The following is a 17857-nucleotide window of genomic DNA, read 5'->3' as shown; positions in this document are numbered from 1 at the left end:
TTTACCTTTCCAGTTTTTTTCTATTCTTTTTGCAAACTTTTCTACTGAACAAAAGGTTTACCAACTACTTTTGAAGGTAGTAAATGAAATGGAAAGTGAATGATGAATCTCAGTTTTCCATTTTTCTCTTCCTGTTTTTTTTTCTCTGTCTATTGTTACCTGTTGATCTCATAACCATTATGACAATTTGATCTGTCACTTTAAGCGCACAAACACCAATCATTCATCATATGATTATCATCAGTTTTCCAGAAATTATTCCCAATGAGGAACAACCAAGAAATCGAGAAGAAATGATTCTGACAAACAGATGTATCCATTTAATCAATTACAATCAAAATCGTGGTTCCAACAATTAGTGGTAGAGGAGGTTCAAGTGTTCAACTCATTATTCTTGGAACAATTAAAATGATTAATCAATTCAATTATGAGAAAGAAAAGACTTGGAGAAACCAGCAGATTAAATGAAGATGATCAATTTCTCATGGAAATTAATTTGAAGGATAAACAAAATTGGAAATACATGATCAGTATTGTGATATTTTCTTAATTTACTATGCAAAACTTGATCATTTGTCTTGTTGATCAACAAGATTCACTTGAGAATCATTATTGTAATTTGATTATTTTAACAATTCATCAATGAGAATTCAAAGTCTGTTCAAAAAGATTATTAATTGTGACTAAAAGAAATCTCTAATTTTCAATTGAAATCATGATTTAATCATTTGTTACACTTAATTGTTTTACAGAATAGAAAAAAAACTTTGGTAGATTGTAGAGAGAGAAATATTCTGAGAGACATTAGGTGAAATTATTGAATATAATTAACAAAATTGAAATTTTTTCCTTCTTCTTTTTGAAGAATAGTTAATTTAGACAATTAAGGAACATGTGAACAGCAAGTAAGAAATTATCCAAGGCGATTGATTGTTTGACTCTCAATATTGATGATCGATACCCATAAATCGTACAACTGATTAGGGTAAATTTTAACAAGAAAATCAACACTTAAATATATTATTAAAGTTGAATAATTGTTTCTTAATTGTCCCGATTGTCACTTAGTAAAAAAGTAAATTTCTTTTCTTTTCTAAAAAAAAAGTTTCTTTGTTTTCGTCTAAATATTTTTGTCTTTTCTCAACGGGAATGTCCAAGCGCCGATTGTGTACATCAAAGAAATACTAATTACATCGATTCCCATTTGAATCCAACTAAAAACGGGAACAATTTTGGATCCATCGATTTCCGTCCAATTAACTGCTGATTCACCGATGTTACACTTGATTCTTTCGGCGAGAAATAAAAGCTCAACATCAAAGGCCCATTTCTCAACGTGCATATGGTTGAAAAGAACACGGGCCACATTTCGTCCGAACATTTTAAAGCCACATTGAGTATCTTCGATGGATCGAACAGTAAAAAACCAGACAACAAAATGGAAACCAAGCATCAAAATTGTTCTAAAAATGGATCTGGTGGCCATTGATTCCTTCTCCAAATGAGCTCTTGATCCAATTGCAATGGAATTCATTAAATCTTTCTCATTGTCAGTTGACTGGTACAGATAATTTTCCAACTTTTCGATATCCGCAAATTTAGTTGCTCCATCAGCATCAGCGAATAGAATTAACTTCCCTCTGGCAGATAGAACACCCAAACGAACAGCTCCACCCTTACCACGATTTTTACACGCCTTGAGAACTCGAACCTTATCAGTTCCATATTTTAGTGAATATTTAAGAGCAACATTTGTAGTTTTATCAAGAGAACCATCATCAACAATAATTATCTCATAGGTAAACTGTTCACCTCTTGGTGGTTCCAAAGATGATGAACTAGTTTTATCCAGATTTGATTGGTCAACATTTTTCGATTCACTTGATTCATGGCATCTTTTTTCCAGATAATCAAGAGTTTCATCCAACATAACAGGTAAACGAGATTCCTCATTATAAGCAGGAATGATCACAGATAAATATTTCTCACATTTGGCACCATCATCATCATCATCATCTCCATCACTTAGTAACTGAGGAAATGGAAACCGATCCTTCAACACTGGATCATAGAAAAATCTTTCATTCTCATGGACAAAAACCTTTGGTCTACCAGTTGACAATAATTTAACAAATGTCACAAGAATACCTAGTAATATAAAAACAACAATTAAACCACCAACAATGATCATAATTGTTTCTCAAAGCAAAAAAATACCAAAAGAAAACGATAAAGTGACTCAAAGAAGATACCAGAAGATGAAGACCATAAACATGGAAAAAAGAATAGAAGAAAATTGAAATTTCTCCAAGACAATAAATCACCAAAGGACACGTTTCAGATTCAGGAGAATTGGAAATTGTAGGAAAAACAATAAAACTAATGATGTGTTAATAACTAAATCACAGAAAAGGTAATTAATTAATTCAACACTAATCTTTAAATCACCAACATATGATAGAGACTCGATGGAAGCGCCACCTAGATGATCATATGTTTTGGAAGAAAAAAAATTTTTTTTTTATTCATTTGTTTACATTTTGTTTTCCAATTTGTTGATTAAATTATTGTTGATTGTTGATTTGTGATAATTGTTTTTCTCTCTCTTTTTCTTTAGTTTTAACTAGTTAAAGGTGAAGAGAAAGTGTACACATCACCATGGATAGAATAGATTTGGATGACGAGCAAAAAGGTTATCGTTGGGAAACCGAATATGAGAAAACATGGGAAGCCATTCGTGAGAATGAGGATGGATTATTACAGCCTTCCGTTAATGATATGATCCACCGAGCTAAAAGAAAACGATTAACTGACCGTAAAAATGTTCGTCTTGGTATGATGAGGCATCTTTACATAGTAATTGACATGTCACAAGCAATGGTTGAAGTTGATCTTAAACCAACAAGAATCTATTGTACACTTAAAATAGTACAACTTTTTCTTAATGATTTTTTTGATCAAAATCCAATCTCACAAGTTGGTATAATTGTTACACGAAATAAACGTGGTGAAAAAATGATCGAATCAACTGGTAATCATACAGCTTTAATGGACACAATTAAAAAATTAATGGACGTTAATTGTGTCGGTGAACCATCTTTACAAAATTCACTGGAAATTTGTTTACACTCATTGAAACATCTTCCAGCTCATACAAGTAAAGAGGTTCTGGTCATTTTTGGTTCTCTAACAACCTGTGACCCTTCCGATATTAATGAAACAATTGAATCACTGGTTAAATATAATATCAGAGTTTCGGTAATTGGTTTGGCCGCTGAAGTTAAAATATGCTCAACAATTGCCAAATTAACCAAGGGAACCTATGATGTTATCATGGATGAAACTAATTGTAAAGATTTAATCTTTAATCATCTTAATCCACCACCGGCTACTGCTAATTCAGAATCATCTCTAATTAAAATGGGTTTTCCACCTTACATGAATGACGGTGAAGGTAAATCTTCAATGTGTGTCTGTCATTTATCATCGACCGTTAATTTTTCAACCTCCGGCTACTTTTGTCCTCAATGTGAATCTAAATACTGTGACCTTCCCGTTGAATGTCAAACCTGTGGACTAACATTAGTCTCAGCAACTCATCTTTCTCGATCCTATCATCATCTATTTCCCGTTGATCTTTTCAATGAGACCGATTGTACCAATGGGGAAAAATGTTTCGCTTGTCAAATAGAAATGACCAAAACTTCCCAATGTGGACATTGTCACAATAAATTCTGCATAGAATGTGATCTTTTCATTCATGAGAATATGCATCTTTGTCCTGGTTGTGCAAGTAAACCAGGAATTCATAGGTAATCAATGAATATGATAGCATTTCACTTGTGTAAAAACCAAAAAAAACAACATCATGTATTTTACCATTCCACTAATTACTTTGATTAAAAGATACAATTCTTTCCATTTTCTTTTCCAATGAGAATATATTTCTCCTTCAAGCTTGAAAGAAGAAAATTATTTTTCATGATATTGCAAGAATATTGAAAATTTCAATGCACAGGCCACGAAATTTTTGAAAACTATTGATGAAAATGACAGATTAGAGTTGATTAGAGAGAAAGAGAACAATCTTCTCGAGAGTAATTAAAGTTGATTAAAGGGGAGAAGAGAGGACACATTCGTGTGAATTGGGATCACAATTAGGATACTCTTTGATTCTTGGATGTTTCAAATCTCCGACATCTTGTTCTGTTTCCTCTAATTTGGTAGAGGTTATGATTGCTTCTTGTTCAACTGTTTCTTGATCTGGAATCATTTCATCGTCATCATCGGCATAATCGATTGCTGGAACTGTAGGTGAACCTTTATCTTTAACACAAGCACATCGGTGAACCTTTTCACGGGGAAGGTACAATTGCCTTGGTACACCGATCCAGTTTCTTTTTGTTCCCCCACTCATGTCAGAACACCAAACTCTATGGTAATTAGTTTCCGCATGGAATTCACTATTACAATGAGGAAACTGATCAGTATCTTCCAGAGCTTTAGCTTCTTCCTCTTCAAGTTTTTTATACATTGTCTTTACATAATCAATGGAACTTGTCGGACAACCTAATTTATCGTAATAAGCACCAATAACCCGACCAACTCTTTTATAATCTTTCTCATAAAAGTCTTCCCATTGACGAACACTGGAAAAAGAGTCAACTGATAAGCCGTTGACATCATCCACAAGTCCATCGTTGTCAAATTGTCCGGTCACAAAGGCACGGGTGGCATCTTTCCCCGAGAAGAAGGCATAAGCCCCACCGGGTCCATAGTGTTTAGAACCACCGGAAACATCATAAACTATACCAAGAAAGGCGAGATAAATTTTAGAACCACTTTTATCGCCATTATATTTAGCCAGATCTTCTTGAGTGAACAATAATTCACCCGAAGGTAGGCAACGTTTACCACTAACTCCATCCGAATTATCTGGATCAACTACAATAAATTTAGAAAGAAAAACACTCAAATTAAGTAACAATTAAGAATAGAAAAACTAATTAAATAGTAACTCACCTCTTCTGATCCCATAATAAATTGTCTTACCAAGGAAAAAAATCAACTCAACACTTTGCTCCTTAAAACTTGGATAAATATAAACAATAGAAATACCAATCAAAGGTATTGCCAGACTAATTATAGAAATAATTAACTTCATCTTTGGTTAAATTGTAACAATTTCTCAAATCAATTGTATTTAGATGACAAGACCAAGACAAAGGACACAAAGCAAAAGGTATAAAAAGTCAGGTAAGTAACAAGAAAAAAAAGATTACGGAGACACGAAATTCATTTTCCTTTTAAAACGTTCAGTTAATTGTTGATTAATTGGATTACTAATAGAAAAATAAACTAATCGATCAAATGTATTCGGTTTGATAGAAAAAAAAATTCAAACTAATTAATTAGAATTGGAAAAAAGAGAGAGAAAGAAAGAAAAAGAATAAGAAAGAAAAGAGAAACTGACAAGTAACTATTTTCTATTCTCTTTCTTTTTCTCTTTCTCCAATCACCTGATTCTATTGTTGTTGTTGAAAAGAAAACGTAATCATGGTAAGTTTGTTTTTCTCTTTAATTTTTTAATTGTTTTCGTTTAATTGTTTCTTCTAATTTTTTTTTATTAGGCTCGATACTTTAAGGAACAAGATATCGATGAGTTTAGAGATTGTTTCTATTTGAATACTCACAACAATGGGATGATTGTGAATCTTGATGAGCTTTCATTGATCATGAGATCACTTGGAATGAGCCCAACGATTCCGGAGATGCAAGTCTATCTTAAGGAAAAAGGTAAATTCTCTTGTTAAATTAGATATTCTATTCTTAATTAGTGTTTAATTATCTTTGTATTGTTGTTTTTGTTTAGGAGGTAAATTGTCTTTTGCTGATTTTCTTGATGTCATGCATACTCATTCAAAGAAGGAAAAAGTTCCAGAGGAAATTATGGAAGCTTTTCAGGCTTGGGATCGAGAGAAAACTGGACAAATTCATGTTCGCGATTTAAAGCATATTCTTTGTCAATGGGGTGAGAAACTTGGAAATCGTGAAGTTGACCATATCTTACGAGAAGCGAACACTATGGGAACTTATGTCAAGTATCAGGATTTAATTGGTGTTCTTGCAGCTCCAGTTCCAGATTATTAGTGTTCAACGAGATGAGAAATAGAAACGCTATTAACAGTATTAGTAAGTTGCTATTTGCTTGTAAAAAGCACTCTAAGTGCTTGAAGCTCGTTTAATTATCTGGTAAATGTTCAAAAGTTAAATTTTTGTTGTCAGTTCGCTTCTTGAATATAACATTTCACTGAACGAACGGGAAAAGTCACATTTCTGTGAAACGGTTTGTGAATTTATCACAAATTCATATAGAAGAATTAACTGAGCTGTTTGAATAGTGATTAAGGTTAATACCTGTGATACTCAATGTTTAATCAATTGCTGATTCCTTATCAACAAGTAGTATCAAGAATAAGTTTTCAAATGACTTACTCCAAGTTTCGTTTTCAATGAAAATCAAATCAATCTGATGACCATCATGAACTCATATCCAAGTTTTAATTGTTCTATTAATAGTTACTATTTTAAATCTTCTTCTTCTCAATCTTCTAGTGTTCCAATAGATGATGATTGCAGGCAAGATGGATTATTTAAAGTTGGAAATTCCATTTCAAAGCTTAAATTAACCAATTAATGAATGACCAATTTGGACCGAATCTTGGACCAAGCGATATTCATTTTCAACAAATCGATTTATAAGGATAACTAGATTTGTTTTATTTTCCCCACTAACCTAAGCCTTGAAGATGGGATCAGTAAATCCATTTAATTTAAAACTAATACAATTGAAAATAAAAATTAATTCCATATTAATTGTTGTTTCCAATTTTCTGTTCGGTCTAAAATGAGAGTTCAGTCGATCTTTTCTAGTCCTAAATTTGTCCATCGAAAAATTGAAGTAGACGGAATTTGTTTCGAATATTTTTTTACTCGTTTGAATGAAATCATAGATTAACGGTGACATTTGACCAAAAAAGAATTTCAATTTTCTTTTTTTCAAATTTTCGAATGCAACGAAAATTCAATTAAAGCGCCAATAGAAAACAACCAATCACAATCGGAAGAATTTTTTGTTTACAAGTTGACAAGTTGATCAAATCTTAACGTTAACTTTTCGTTGCTACAATTAATTGTTTACTTTACGATTAAACGATTGATTGTATTTAAAATTTAAATTCTAATTTTCATCCCAATTGTCATTGGTTAATTAGAGAAGTGATTGTTTTGTAGTGTCATTGAAGAGAAATGGGTAAACGAGGCGTTCTAATGGTTTGTCTTGGTAACATTTGCCGATCACCAATTTCTGAAGCTGTTTTTCAACATGTTGTTAAGGAACGAGGATTAGAGGATAAATGGTTTGTTGATTCAGCGGCAACTTCTAATGAACACACTGGATCACCACCCGACCGCCGAGCAACTGCATGTATTAAACGCCATGGAATTGAGTATAAGCATAAATGCCGTCAATTGTGTAAAGATGATTATAAAAAATTCCATTTCATCTTTGGTATGGATAAATCAAATTTACAAGACATTAAAAGAAAAGCTCCAGCCGATGGTACAGCGGAAATTGGTCTTCTAGGCGATTATCATCCAGACGGTAAAACAATTATTCATGATCCATGGTACGATTCAGATGACAAAGGATTCGAAGAGTGTTACGAGAAAGCATTGGCCTCAGTAAATGCGTTTCTTGATTCACACCAATAGAAGACAAATTCCTTTTGATAATCGTTGTTAATTCTCTCTCAAGGTAGTAATCTTAATCAACTGAATAATAGCGATAGTTCATCTGTTTGAATGGACAATCATCTTATTTTATTATGAGTGTTTCTTCAAAATCTCAAATTTCTAATATTACAAATTTTGAGTAGAACGGAAATTAAACTCAATTGGAGACATTGTATTCATTTTAATTGTTTAAAATGTATTAAAATGTGGAAATAAAAACAATCATCGATGGGAGAATTAGATATTTTCTTTTGGATAAAAAAATAAGTTTTACGATAATGTAAATGAGAAAATAAAACATTCAAAGGAAAATGGAAATGGAAATTAAAATGATAACAATCAAAGGTTGGTCTTTTTTTCTTTTCTTTCAGAGTCCAGAGAATTTTTTCTTTCAGCAAATTTTCCCTTTTAAATTTAATTATAATCAGCATCTTCTTCTCGACCATCCTCATCTTCATCATTAGTTCCAACCTCTTGGTATTGTTGATATTCAGCGATAAGATCTGACATGTTGGACTGAGCTTCAGAAAATTCCATCTCATCCATACCCTCGCCAGTGTACCAATGAAGAAAAGCCTTACGACGGAACATGGAGAAAAATTGTTCCTGAAGCCGTTTGAAAACCTCTTGAGTGGCGGTGGTGTTACCAATGAACGTTGCCGACATCGGAAGATCTTTGGGTGGAATATCACAAACAGCAGTTTTCACATTATTCGGAATCCATTCGACAAATTGAGCCGAGTTTTTACTCTGCATGGCAGTCATTTCATCTTCAACCTCTTTGGTGGACATTTTACCACGGAAAATGGCTGCAACAGCCAAATATCGACCATGACGTGCATCACATGCGGCCATCATGTTCTTTGAATCGATCATTTGTTGAGACAATTCATGAACGGAAAGGGAAGAAAAATTTCTTGAAGCTCTTGACATGATCGGGGAAAAACTAGAGACAAAGAAATGTAACCTTGGAAATGGAACCATGTTAACCGCTAATTTCCTTAGGTCAGCGTTTAATTGTCCAGGGAAACGAAGGCAAGTTGTCACACCGGACATGGTGTAAGAAACCAATTGATTAAGATCACCGTATGTTGGTTCTGAGAGTTTCAATGAACGATAACAAATATCATAAAGAGCTTCATTGTCAATGACAAAGGTCATATCGGTTGATTCTAACAGTTGATGGACTGATAAGGTCGCATTGTAAGGTTCAACAACGGTATTAGATACTTTGGGTGATGGGAAAACGGAAAAAGTGGTCATTATACGATCAGGATATTCTTCACGAATTTTTGAGATAATCAGAGTACCCATACCGGAACCAGTACCACCTCCCAATGAGTGGCACAATTGGAAACCTTGAAGACAATCACATCTTTCAGCCTCACGACGGAGCACATCCAAAACCGAATCAACCAATTCAGCTCCTTCGGTATAATAACCTTTAGCCCAATTGTTACCCGCTCCCGATTGACCATTGATAAAATTATCCGGTCTAAATATACCACCTAAAGGTCCAGATCGAACCGCTTCCATAGTTCCAGGCTCCAAATCAACCAAAATAGATCGGGGAACATAAACACCGGCTATCAAAAAAAAAAGACACACAACAAACAACAATTAACAACCACACAACCAAACTCGACTCTTTAATTAATCACTAATTAACTCACCTCCAGCTTCATTGAAATAAACGTTAATCTTATCCAATTTAGAGGCTCGATTTGAATCATTAGCGTTGGTACATCTTCCCTGACCATCAATACCATGTTCATCGGCGATGGTTTGCCAAAATTTGGAACCAATTTGATTACCACATTGTCCAGTTTGAATTTGAATAATTTCACGCATTTTGATTCAACCAACAATTAAAACAATTAACAAAAATAATGGAAACTAAAATTCAGTTTAAAACACCAAAAGGTAAATAAATAAAAACAAAAGTCTCTAGGGTAACAATGGAAAGAGAGAAAGAGAAAAATATAAAAAGGTTAAATTTGATTTAACTAAATACAAATGGAAAATGATGAAGATGAAGATGATGATGATGGTTAAGGTGTTGAGGTGGAAATGAAGATGATGATGATTGTGAAGAGAAATCAATATTTAATTGGAAACGAAACAATTTAAATGTTTAATCAACAGTTGAAAAAAAAAACGGCTCGTTACCAACGGGAACACTGATTGGTTAGTAAGGTGAACTTGATGATTGTTAACAAACAATTAATCTAATTTGATTTGATCAGTTGGTTGATTCTCTTATTAACAGTTGTCTTCATCTTTTAGCCAACACCCAAAAGTTAATTACAATGGTTGTTAACAACAATTTATAAATCATCTTAACAGTTAATCTTCAATCTTAAATAAACAACCAATTGAAACCATGTGAGTCTATATGAGAGATCAAATTGAATTTTTAATTCCAACGGTTAATCAGTTTTATTGTTTTTCCATTTGTATTTTTTTTTTCCTCTTAATTGTTGTTAATCTTTAATTGTGATATCGTAATAATGATCAAAGGTTACTGGCTTGTTAAGTGTTTCTTTCCTCCATTGGAATTGATTTTCCGCCATTAATATGATTAATCAAAAGTTCATCTTATTGAATCGCCATTTTGTTTTCTTTTTATTTGTTTTCTTTTCCAATTTTGTTTTTCTTTAATTAATTTGATCAATTTGATTAACACATTTCCCTTTAATTGATTGTCTACAATTATCATTCGTCCAAGGTTAGTAATGTTTTGTTTGAATTTTCCTTCCGTTGCAATTAACTAATTGTATTAATTTGTTTTCTTTTCTCCATCATTACTTATATCTACAGAGATTATCAACTGATTGTGATTGTGATTTTTTCTTTAATCACTAATCATTAAAACTTACATCTTTTTGGTTAATCAATTTTCAATTTCTTATTTGCTTGGTGATTAACTTAAATTCTGGTGGATCAGTGAAACTTAATCAATATCATCTTGGTGATTACAATTTATTTTGTTTAAATTGTCATTTGTTTTCCTTTTGGATCCATAGGGATAATTTTATTTACACTTTTGTATTTTATGAGGAAAGTTAATTACGATTGAATTGTATTCCCATTGAATTGGAATGGTGATTTGGATCCATCGTTGCTGTTTAATGATTAATCATCAATGATTTAACCTGTTCCGATGAAAACAATAGGTTATCCTGATGATCATCACAATCATAATGATCATTTGTCTACCACCATTGTCAATTATTCAGCTGTCATTACATTTGTTCAATATGAATTTAGTCAATTCTATTGTATAAATCATGATTTATTACAGAAAATGAGTAATCATCTCTTCAGGCAATCAATGGCGTTTTCTTCATCACCAAAACAACCTTATTAAATCGATATTATTAAGATTTTAATTGCTTCTCATGATCATATCAGATAATCATCTTGATCGTCATCAACAACAATCAATCAAAACTTTCAGTTTGCTCCAAAAACAATTCACTTTGAGTAATTTTATCCTCATCATTTGTATTTCTTGATAATGATTATATATAAATTCCTCCAAAATTTATTTAATTCAATAGGACAACAACAGTTAATTACTGTTAAATTACCTTTGTACAAATCAATATATTACAATGGTTAATATAAAAAAAAAAGATCAGAGACTTAATTTGGTTTACCGATACAAAGTCAATTTAACAAAGTTTTTTCTGTCTTTTTTTTGTGCGTTTTGTTTTTCAGATTTTAACAAAAGATTACAATTAGTTGATTGTGATTGGAATTACAATTTACACGAAACCAAATGACGATGATTTCTCAAGTGGGAAAGACAATTTAGAGTACGAAGCTTCAAATGAAGATTCCTTACAAGCGGTAATCATTTGTCGCTTCATTTTTCTTGGACTGGACATTGGACCATTTGGAATTGGATTTCGAGTTAAATGAGCCGGTGAACAAGATCTTGAATAGGTGCTAATGTTACCCGATCCCGAACGAAGTGGTCCAAACCTTGGATAACCATTACGAGCAGAGCGGATATTTTCAACTGCCTGGAGCGCTTTCAATTTATTGTGGAGCTCACTGAATGTTGGTCTACCTCCCGGTTCCCGTTTCCAGCATTCTAACATAATGGAATAGAAATGAGGTGGACAGTCTTCTGGACAAGGTAAATGATGACCATCACGAATCAACTCGATTACCTGTTCATTGGTAAAACCTGCATAAGGTTGATTACCGAAAGAGAAAATTTCCCAAAGAACAATTCCAAAAGACCAAACATCCGAAGCGGAAGTAAATTTCTCATAGAAAATGGACTCAGGTGGAAGCCATCTAATTGGAACCGACATATTATTAGGAATACAATAGTAATCACTTGAATAATCTTCTCGATTGAGGCGAAAATTGCTAATCTTGATGGTTAAATAATCGGAGACAAGGCAGTTTCGAGCGGCCAAATCTCGATGGGTAAAATGTTTCGATGATAAATACTCCATCCCGGCGGAGATTTGTATTGATATGTGAAGTAAATCTTGTATCTCGAGAGAGACCACCGATTGATTAGACGAGGAACGATCAAGAGAATTTGATTTATGCGGATTGTAGGCCTGAAGTATACCAAGTAAATTACCTTCGGCCATAAGTTCAAACATCATACAAAGTGGACGATCAGTGAAACAAACACCAAGTAGACAAACAATGTTGGTATGTTGAAGAGAAGCCAAAGTTAACGCTTCCGATTTAAAATTATCAATCATAGTTACCGATGAATCTTCACGAAGAGTCCTTATTGCCACTGGAACAACAACACCCTGAGGAATTAATAATTCACCCATAAGAATATCACCTAAATCACTTTCACACAATTTACCCTCAAATTTGATTGAGCTCATTGGATAGTGAATAAGTTTTGCCGGTTTAATGGAATCACCAGAGTTTCCACCTTCAGATGAATGAACTATTTGTTGATTGTGTTGATTAGACGAAGGTGTTGGACTCGATGTATTGGTTACCGTTTCTGAATAACGATTAGGATCATATTCTACCCATAAAGGAGCTGGACTTCGTTTACATAGAACAGGGGAAATGGGCGAAGCATATTGAGCAGATCGCAAAGTTGTCGTCATGTAACTAGCAACGGATGATTTTCGATATAAAACTTGTCGATAAGTGATCACAATAAAGATGATTAAGACAACACAAATCGCTGCCAAGATTGGTGTTAATAGAAAATATAAACGATAAGTATCCTCTGTAATATGAACAAAAAAAGAAAAGAAAAATTTAAACAACAATTTGGATTTTTTTTTCTCTCACTCAGGTCACATTGGTGCTTACGGAACTAAATACTAACCACAACGAGGTATATCACATAGTTCACGTTTCCGTGAATTCTCATCAACCAGGCACCAAGGTTGAGCCTCAATTCCACCAGGATTTCGGCAATAATTATGACCACCAATTAACTCCTCATAATGGGTTGTACCATAACTGACTGACCAGGGAAGACATTTACGCCCAGAAATTGAATGGTCAATCATACCTCGATACTCTTGACCATTTCCACTGAAACAAATTTGCCCATCTAAATGATAGAGACACAAAATACACCAAAAATTTAGACCAGCAATCAATTTAGATTTTTTTGTTTAATTTAATCCATCAAATAGCCAACACTTGAGATCAATATAATTTCATATAACCCATATCACTCAACAATTTGAAATGAAATATTTTTCATTTACTTTCTGATGGATCATGAATTTGACCAATTTAATGAGATTTTGACCCTTACTATTGACCTATTAGAATGTTACAAAAGTGACCATTCACTTTTACTTTAATAATGATGGCCCTAAGATCATGATGAAGTCAACAAAAAAAAAGTTCTAGTTTATTATTATAACAAATACACTTCACGATCAATCAATGTAGATTTTCACATTGAAAGTTTATTACATTTTCATAATAATCTACTCAGCCTGAGAACAGGGAAAGTTCAATATATAATGGCAAGAGTTTGTTTTTCATGGGACATGTAAAAAGAAAGTAAAGTTTCCAATAGTTTGATCAGAAAAAAAAAGTAAAGAAAAAGATTTGAATTTCAATTCTTTGAGAGATTGAATTTTCATCTAACATTATAAGAGTTAAGTAAATACATGAATATATGAAACTACCCTAAGGGTGAAATGTCATCAATTTCATCAACTATACTCTTGAGATGTGAACCAAATGATTTGACTCAATCTCCTAAACCTGAACATGGAAGAAACAAAAAAAAACAGAAAACGTAACATATAAAATCCTGATAACATGAAATTACATTGGAATCAGATGAATTCAAGATTGATGCATTTTCTTTGGTTACATAATAATGATGATAAAAAAACCTCTTGTTCAATATTATATATTCAAGGAAAATCGGCCAGGGAGTTATATCACTTTCTCTATCAGATGGAGTGAGAATGGAGGAAAAAGTTCCAATGGTTCAACTTTCAAATCTCATTCAAAGCCATGGAATCATTTTTTTTTGTCTTTCTTTTCCAAATGAAATGAAATTTAACTACACTCAGAATCGTGAGTATTAAAGTGAACCAAATAATCTCCATGGGTAATATTAGAAGAGAAGAAGAAAAAAAAATCTCATGTTACTCATTTCCATGTAATAATCATGGGTGTAAATATTTTCTAAATATTTTATTATTTGTTTATTTCCCTCTTCAGATGAACAATTTTCTATCATCATCATCATCATCATGCTCTCAACATGGAAGGAAGAAGAAGATACAATTATTTTGGTGGAAATTGAATCACTTTGGAGAAGACAAAATAAAAGAGAACAACTTTTTATGTGTATTATCATTTTTGGAAGAAAAGAAAAACGTTTTTCGAAAATGGAAAAGGAGGAGAGAGAAAAAAGTTCTAATCGAACTAGAAAAAACTTTGTTTTTCCATTTAAATGTTTACGAGTTTTACCTTTCAAAGGTCGTACTGAAGAGGGAACACCAAGTTGTACACAATCAGAATCATCGGGAGTTCCAAGAATCGGTAAATTTGTACATTTGGGCAACAAATTGCTGTTGATTATCGGTATACTTCGAGCCATCGAATACTCTTTTCGACATATTGAACTTTCCAATATTTCGCATTCATCTCGACAAACCTGAGAAAAGACGAGATACAAATCGTATATCAATCATACGAATTAAAATTAATGATGATAACAAGGGCAAAGAGAAAACATAAACTACAATATAATCAAATCAATATCTTTGATGATGATGATTAATGATTTATCGATACAATCAAAGTCACGATTAGACTTGAAAATGAAATTGGTTTGGCCAAAAAAAAACGAGCGAGAAAAAAATATTGATAACAGTAAATAAACACATAGATAAATCTGATTCTATTTCTAGGTGTGTTGATCAATCATATTTTTATCATTCTTGCTCCAGGGAATTTACAAGATTCATCTAATATCCGGTAAAACCAGGGAATTATATATTATTACCATGATATAATATTTCCACTGAATTCTGAAGAAACCATTTTCACTCTCAACAACAACTCTGAACTTGCCGTTCATTTCATTCAAAGGTGTATATTAATATGATTACTTTCAGCCATCATCATGATAATATATCTTACAGGTAAGTTGATTTATCGGCGAAAATTTTATTCTTTTCTCATTCTCTCTCTCTCTCTCTCTCTCTCTCTCTCTCTCTCTCTCTCTCTCTCTCTCTAACATATATTATTTCTTATTCCAGGTAACTAATATAACTTTCTCTGTGTAATATATTCACATTAAATCCACAGGTTTAGAAGGTAAAATGCCCATGAAAACCCAAAGAAAATGTTCCGAATGAAACATCAGCATCAATTTCTCTGGTGAAATCCTTTGGTATTCATTTAATTCATTCTAACTCATATTCTGTGGCCATTGTTACTCAGGTAAAAATAGAGATACAAAAGATATACAAAGGTGGAGAGAATTTATCTTCTCTCTCTCTCTTTATATCTCTTTATCTTTTTTACTTTTACTTTATCATCCTCATCCTTTTATTATCAACATCATTATCTAATAATATGTTTTTTCATCTCTTCTCAGGTTATTTTGTATTTACAATAAGTTTCACTTTCTCTCTGTGAATTTTTTTTTCTTGGTCTTTCTATTCCTGTGGATTAACTTGACTCAATCCCAATGATAAACTTGAACAGTAACAATTGGATCTAATTTAATAGCTACAACAATAAGGAAAACTTGATAATATTGGTTCGATATTTTTGTTTTAAAAGTAACAATAACAATCTTTCTGAAAGTTTTGCTGATTTATTTTCATTTCAATGTCATTATTTTACCTTAGTAACCTTAGATTAAGCTTGTCACTATTGTGTCGATGTATTTTCATCTGATCATCTTCATGTTATCTGATTGTTTAAAAGCTTCCAACTAATGGTTAACTGGATTAACTTGATTATTTTACTTTCAATGGACATTAAACATCATCTCTTTCTGAGTTTCCATTGAAATGATTGAGTAAAAAAGGTAAGACGCTAATGATTTACATGTGAATCTTTTGATTGCCGTTAATGTTTCTTTTTATACAGAATGATGATGGACTTACCTTTCGAATGACCAGTTGACCTGAAGGTTCTGTCCGACAGACTGGAAAATTGAAGAAACAAACAGATGATATTGCGAATCTATGACACTGATGTGAAATCTGATGAGATGTTGCGATCATTTCGAAAAGAACTGCTAAATTATCTTCCAAAATTTCTTGGCTTATTTCCGGTTCCAAGTAGATACTTCGATTACCAATAAACTGTGAACACAATTTACCAGAATAAATCCTACATTTAGATTCTGGTGAACGATGTACATCTAAGGCTGATGACGAAGAGACAAAAGTTGATGGCGATGAGGTTGATGATGATAATGATGATGATGGTGATGCAGGCAAAATGATGGCTTTTGATGAGCTATAACAATAGACAAAAATCAAGAAGGCGAAATATGAAAACATTACAATTTTCGTACCACTATTGATACTGAGAAATGGATAAAGCATCAAATTGATTGAGCGGAAACAGTTTCAACAATAATAACATGAAAAAAGTTCAGAATTCATGATGATTCAAACATGGAACTTATAAAAGAGGAAAAAATCGCATTTCTCTGTGAAATATTGGCTCCATTCGAGTAAGAAATATATATATTTTTTTCATAGAAATTCATGTTTTCCTATGGTGAATTTATCTTCAAATTCACTTACATCTTCATCTAATCTAATTGTTAATCAATGGTTATTGATTATCGTCTTTACAGTTAACATTTAACTTGGAACATTTTGTCTTCTTTCAAATCGTTCAGTCAATTTGTCATTAATTCATCTCAATTGAGTTGATTCACTTTTCATGATTAACTTAAATCGAGACTTATTCTTACAAGAAAGTCTAATCAATTAACTTAATCATTTAAGAAAAAGTAAAACTTTCAATTTAGTTAATCATTAGCGTAACTTTTAATCTAAACAAATTTTCAATTTCATTTAATTGTACAGGTAATCAATTAATTAACTATTGATATTGTTATGAAACCAGTTGAATTGTTGTATTAAAAGTTGAGAGGAAATTTTGTTTAATCAAATTGATTTGATTGAATCTCATTAATCTTGTAAGCTAATTTAAATTAGTTTATTAATTTTCAAAATAAACTAACTGTTAACTTCAATCAAAGCTTAAATTGTAATCAAAATAGATTTACAATTAACTACATCAATCCCTGTTACTAACAATCAGTGAGATTGTGTGTTAATTAACAAGAGGATAAAGATTACGATGGAAATTAATTACCGAAGGTTGAACAATTTGATTAATCATTTTCTAGTGATATGGTTACAATTAAAATTGATTGACTGGAAGAAGCTGAAACAAGAAAACAATTTATTTTCATATTTAATTGTTGTTCTTGTATTGGTAGTAAATTATGTTCTGGTGGTTTCTTGTTAATCAAACTGTTTAATTTGTTAGATTGAAAATCAATGTTATGATTAAATGCTCTCAAGTGATTAATTAAAGT

At 32.1% G+C, this 17857-nt stretch overlaps 7 protein-coding genes and 2 long non-coding RNA genes across 16 annotated transcripts in view; 5 read left to right on the top strand and 4 right to left on the bottom strand.

Annotated features, from left to right (window-relative positions):
• Positions 1 to 700: 700 nt before the first annotated feature.
• Positions 701 to 2411, bottom strand: LOC128395247 (dolichyl-phosphate beta-glucosyltransferase-like). The gene has a single exon (XM_053355650.1). It carries the CDS (start codon positions 2189 to 2191, stop codon positions 1121 to 1123), a length of 1071 nt encoding a protein of 356 aa, XP_053211625.1. The 5' UTR covers positions 2192 to 2411; the 3' UTR covers positions 701 to 1120.
• A 111-nt stretch (positions 2412 to 2522) lies between these two features.
• Positions 2523 to 3934, top strand: LOC128395246 (general transcription factor IIH subunit 2-like). The gene has a single exon (XM_053355649.1). The coding sequence runs from the start codon at positions 2659 to 2661 to the stop codon at positions 3814 to 3816; it is 1158 nt and encodes a 385-aa protein (XP_053211624.1). The 5' UTR covers positions 2523 to 2658; the 3' UTR covers positions 3817 to 3934.
• LOC128395248 (neuferricin-like) lies at positions 3922 to 5361 on the bottom strand. Its single transcript, XM_053355651.1, has 2 exons — positions 5023 to 5361; positions 3922 to 4944 (listed from the first exon to the last, which is right to left on the bottom strand). Exons 1-2 carry the CDS (start codon positions 5162 to 5164, stop codon positions 4112 to 4114), a joined length of 975 nt encoding a protein of 324 aa, XP_053211626.1. The 5' UTR covers positions 5165 to 5361; the 3' UTR covers positions 3922 to 4111.
• A 59-nt stretch (positions 5362 to 5420) lies between these two features.
• LOC128395252 (calmodulin-like) lies at positions 5421 to 6865 on the top strand. The gene is made up of 4 exons (XM_053355657.1): positions 5421 to 5559; positions 5631 to 5796; positions 5873 to 6192; positions 6616 to 6865. The coding sequence occupies exons 1-3, from the start codon at positions 5557 to 5559 to the stop codon at positions 6148 to 6150; spliced, it is 447 nt and encodes a 148-aa protein (XP_053211632.1). The 5' UTR covers positions 5421 to 5556; the 3' UTR covers positions 6151 to 6192; positions 6616 to 6865.
• A 266-nt stretch (positions 6866 to 7131) lies between these two features.
• Positions 7132 to 8031, top strand: LOC128395251 (low molecular weight phosphotyrosine protein phosphatase-like). The gene has a single exon (XM_053355656.1). The coding sequence runs from the start codon at positions 7309 to 7311 to the stop codon at positions 7771 to 7773; it is 465 nt and encodes a 154-aa protein (XP_053211631.1). The 5' UTR covers positions 7132 to 7308; the 3' UTR covers positions 7774 to 8031.
• On the bottom strand, positions 7946 to 9940 carry LOC128395244 (tubulin beta chain-like). The gene is made up of 2 exons (XM_053355648.1): positions 9468 to 9940; positions 7946 to 9380 (listed from the first exon to the last, which is right to left on the bottom strand). Exons 1-2 carry the CDS (start codon positions 9643 to 9645, stop codon positions 8209 to 8211), a joined length of 1350 nt encoding a protein of 449 aa, XP_053211623.1. The 5' UTR covers positions 9646 to 9940; the 3' UTR covers positions 7946 to 8208.
• Positions 9941 to 9947: 7 nt separating this feature from the next.
• On the top strand, positions 9948 to 11626 carry LOC128395257 (uncharacterized). Its single transcript, XR_008326572.1, has 3 exons — positions 9948 to 10522; positions 10615 to 11414; positions 11518 to 11626. It is a non-coding gene; the product is annotated as an uncharacterized LOC128395257 (long non-coding RNA).
• Positions 11442 to 17857, bottom strand: part of LOC128395241 (inactive tyrosine-protein kinase transmembrane receptor ROR1-like) — a 32209-nt gene continuing 25793 nt past the window's right edge. For both annotated transcript variants that reach the window (XM_053355644.1, XM_053355645.1), the window contains exons 6-9: positions 16401 to 16758; positions 14749 to 14935; positions 13127 to 13357; positions 11442 to 13024 (exon numbers count right to left, since the gene is read on the bottom strand). In XM_053355644.1, coding sequence (XP_053211619.1) covers positions 11565 to 13024; positions 13127 to 13357; positions 14749 to 14935; positions 16401 to 16758 — 2236 coding nt within the window. In that variant the 3' untranslated portion in view covers positions 11442 to 11564. The remainder of the gene's footprint in view (positions 13025 to 13126; positions 13358 to 14748; positions 14936 to 16400; positions 16759 to 17857) is intronic.
• On the top strand, positions 13351 to 16519 carry LOC128395258 (uncharacterized). Of its 7 annotated transcripts, none has more exons than XR_008326575.1 (6): positions 13351 to 14349; positions 14497 to 15153; positions 15231 to 15425; positions 15592 to 15726; positions 15884 to 16321; positions 16384 to 16519. It is a non-coding gene; the product is annotated as an uncharacterized LOC128395258 (long non-coding RNA). The 7 variants fall into 7 exon arrangements; XR_008326578.1 differs by having other exon boundaries at positions 14497 to 15425; positions 15884 to 16048; positions 16140 to 16321; XR_008326579.1 differs by having other exon boundaries at positions 14497 to 15425; positions 15884 to 16070; positions 16140 to 16321.

The sequence above is a fragment of the Panonychus citri genome, unplaced genomic scaffold (assembly GCF_014898815.1).
Source record: "Panonychus citri isolate SS breed McGregor unplaced genomic scaffold, ASM1489881v1 Contig00141, whole genome shotgun sequence".
Lineage (NCBI taxonomy): Eukaryota > Metazoa > Arthropoda > Arachnida > Trombidiformes > Tetranychidae > Panonychus > Panonychus citri.
The sequence above is the reverse complement of the archived record's forward strand: the minus strand, read 5'-3'. Positions and strand labels throughout refer to the sequence as shown.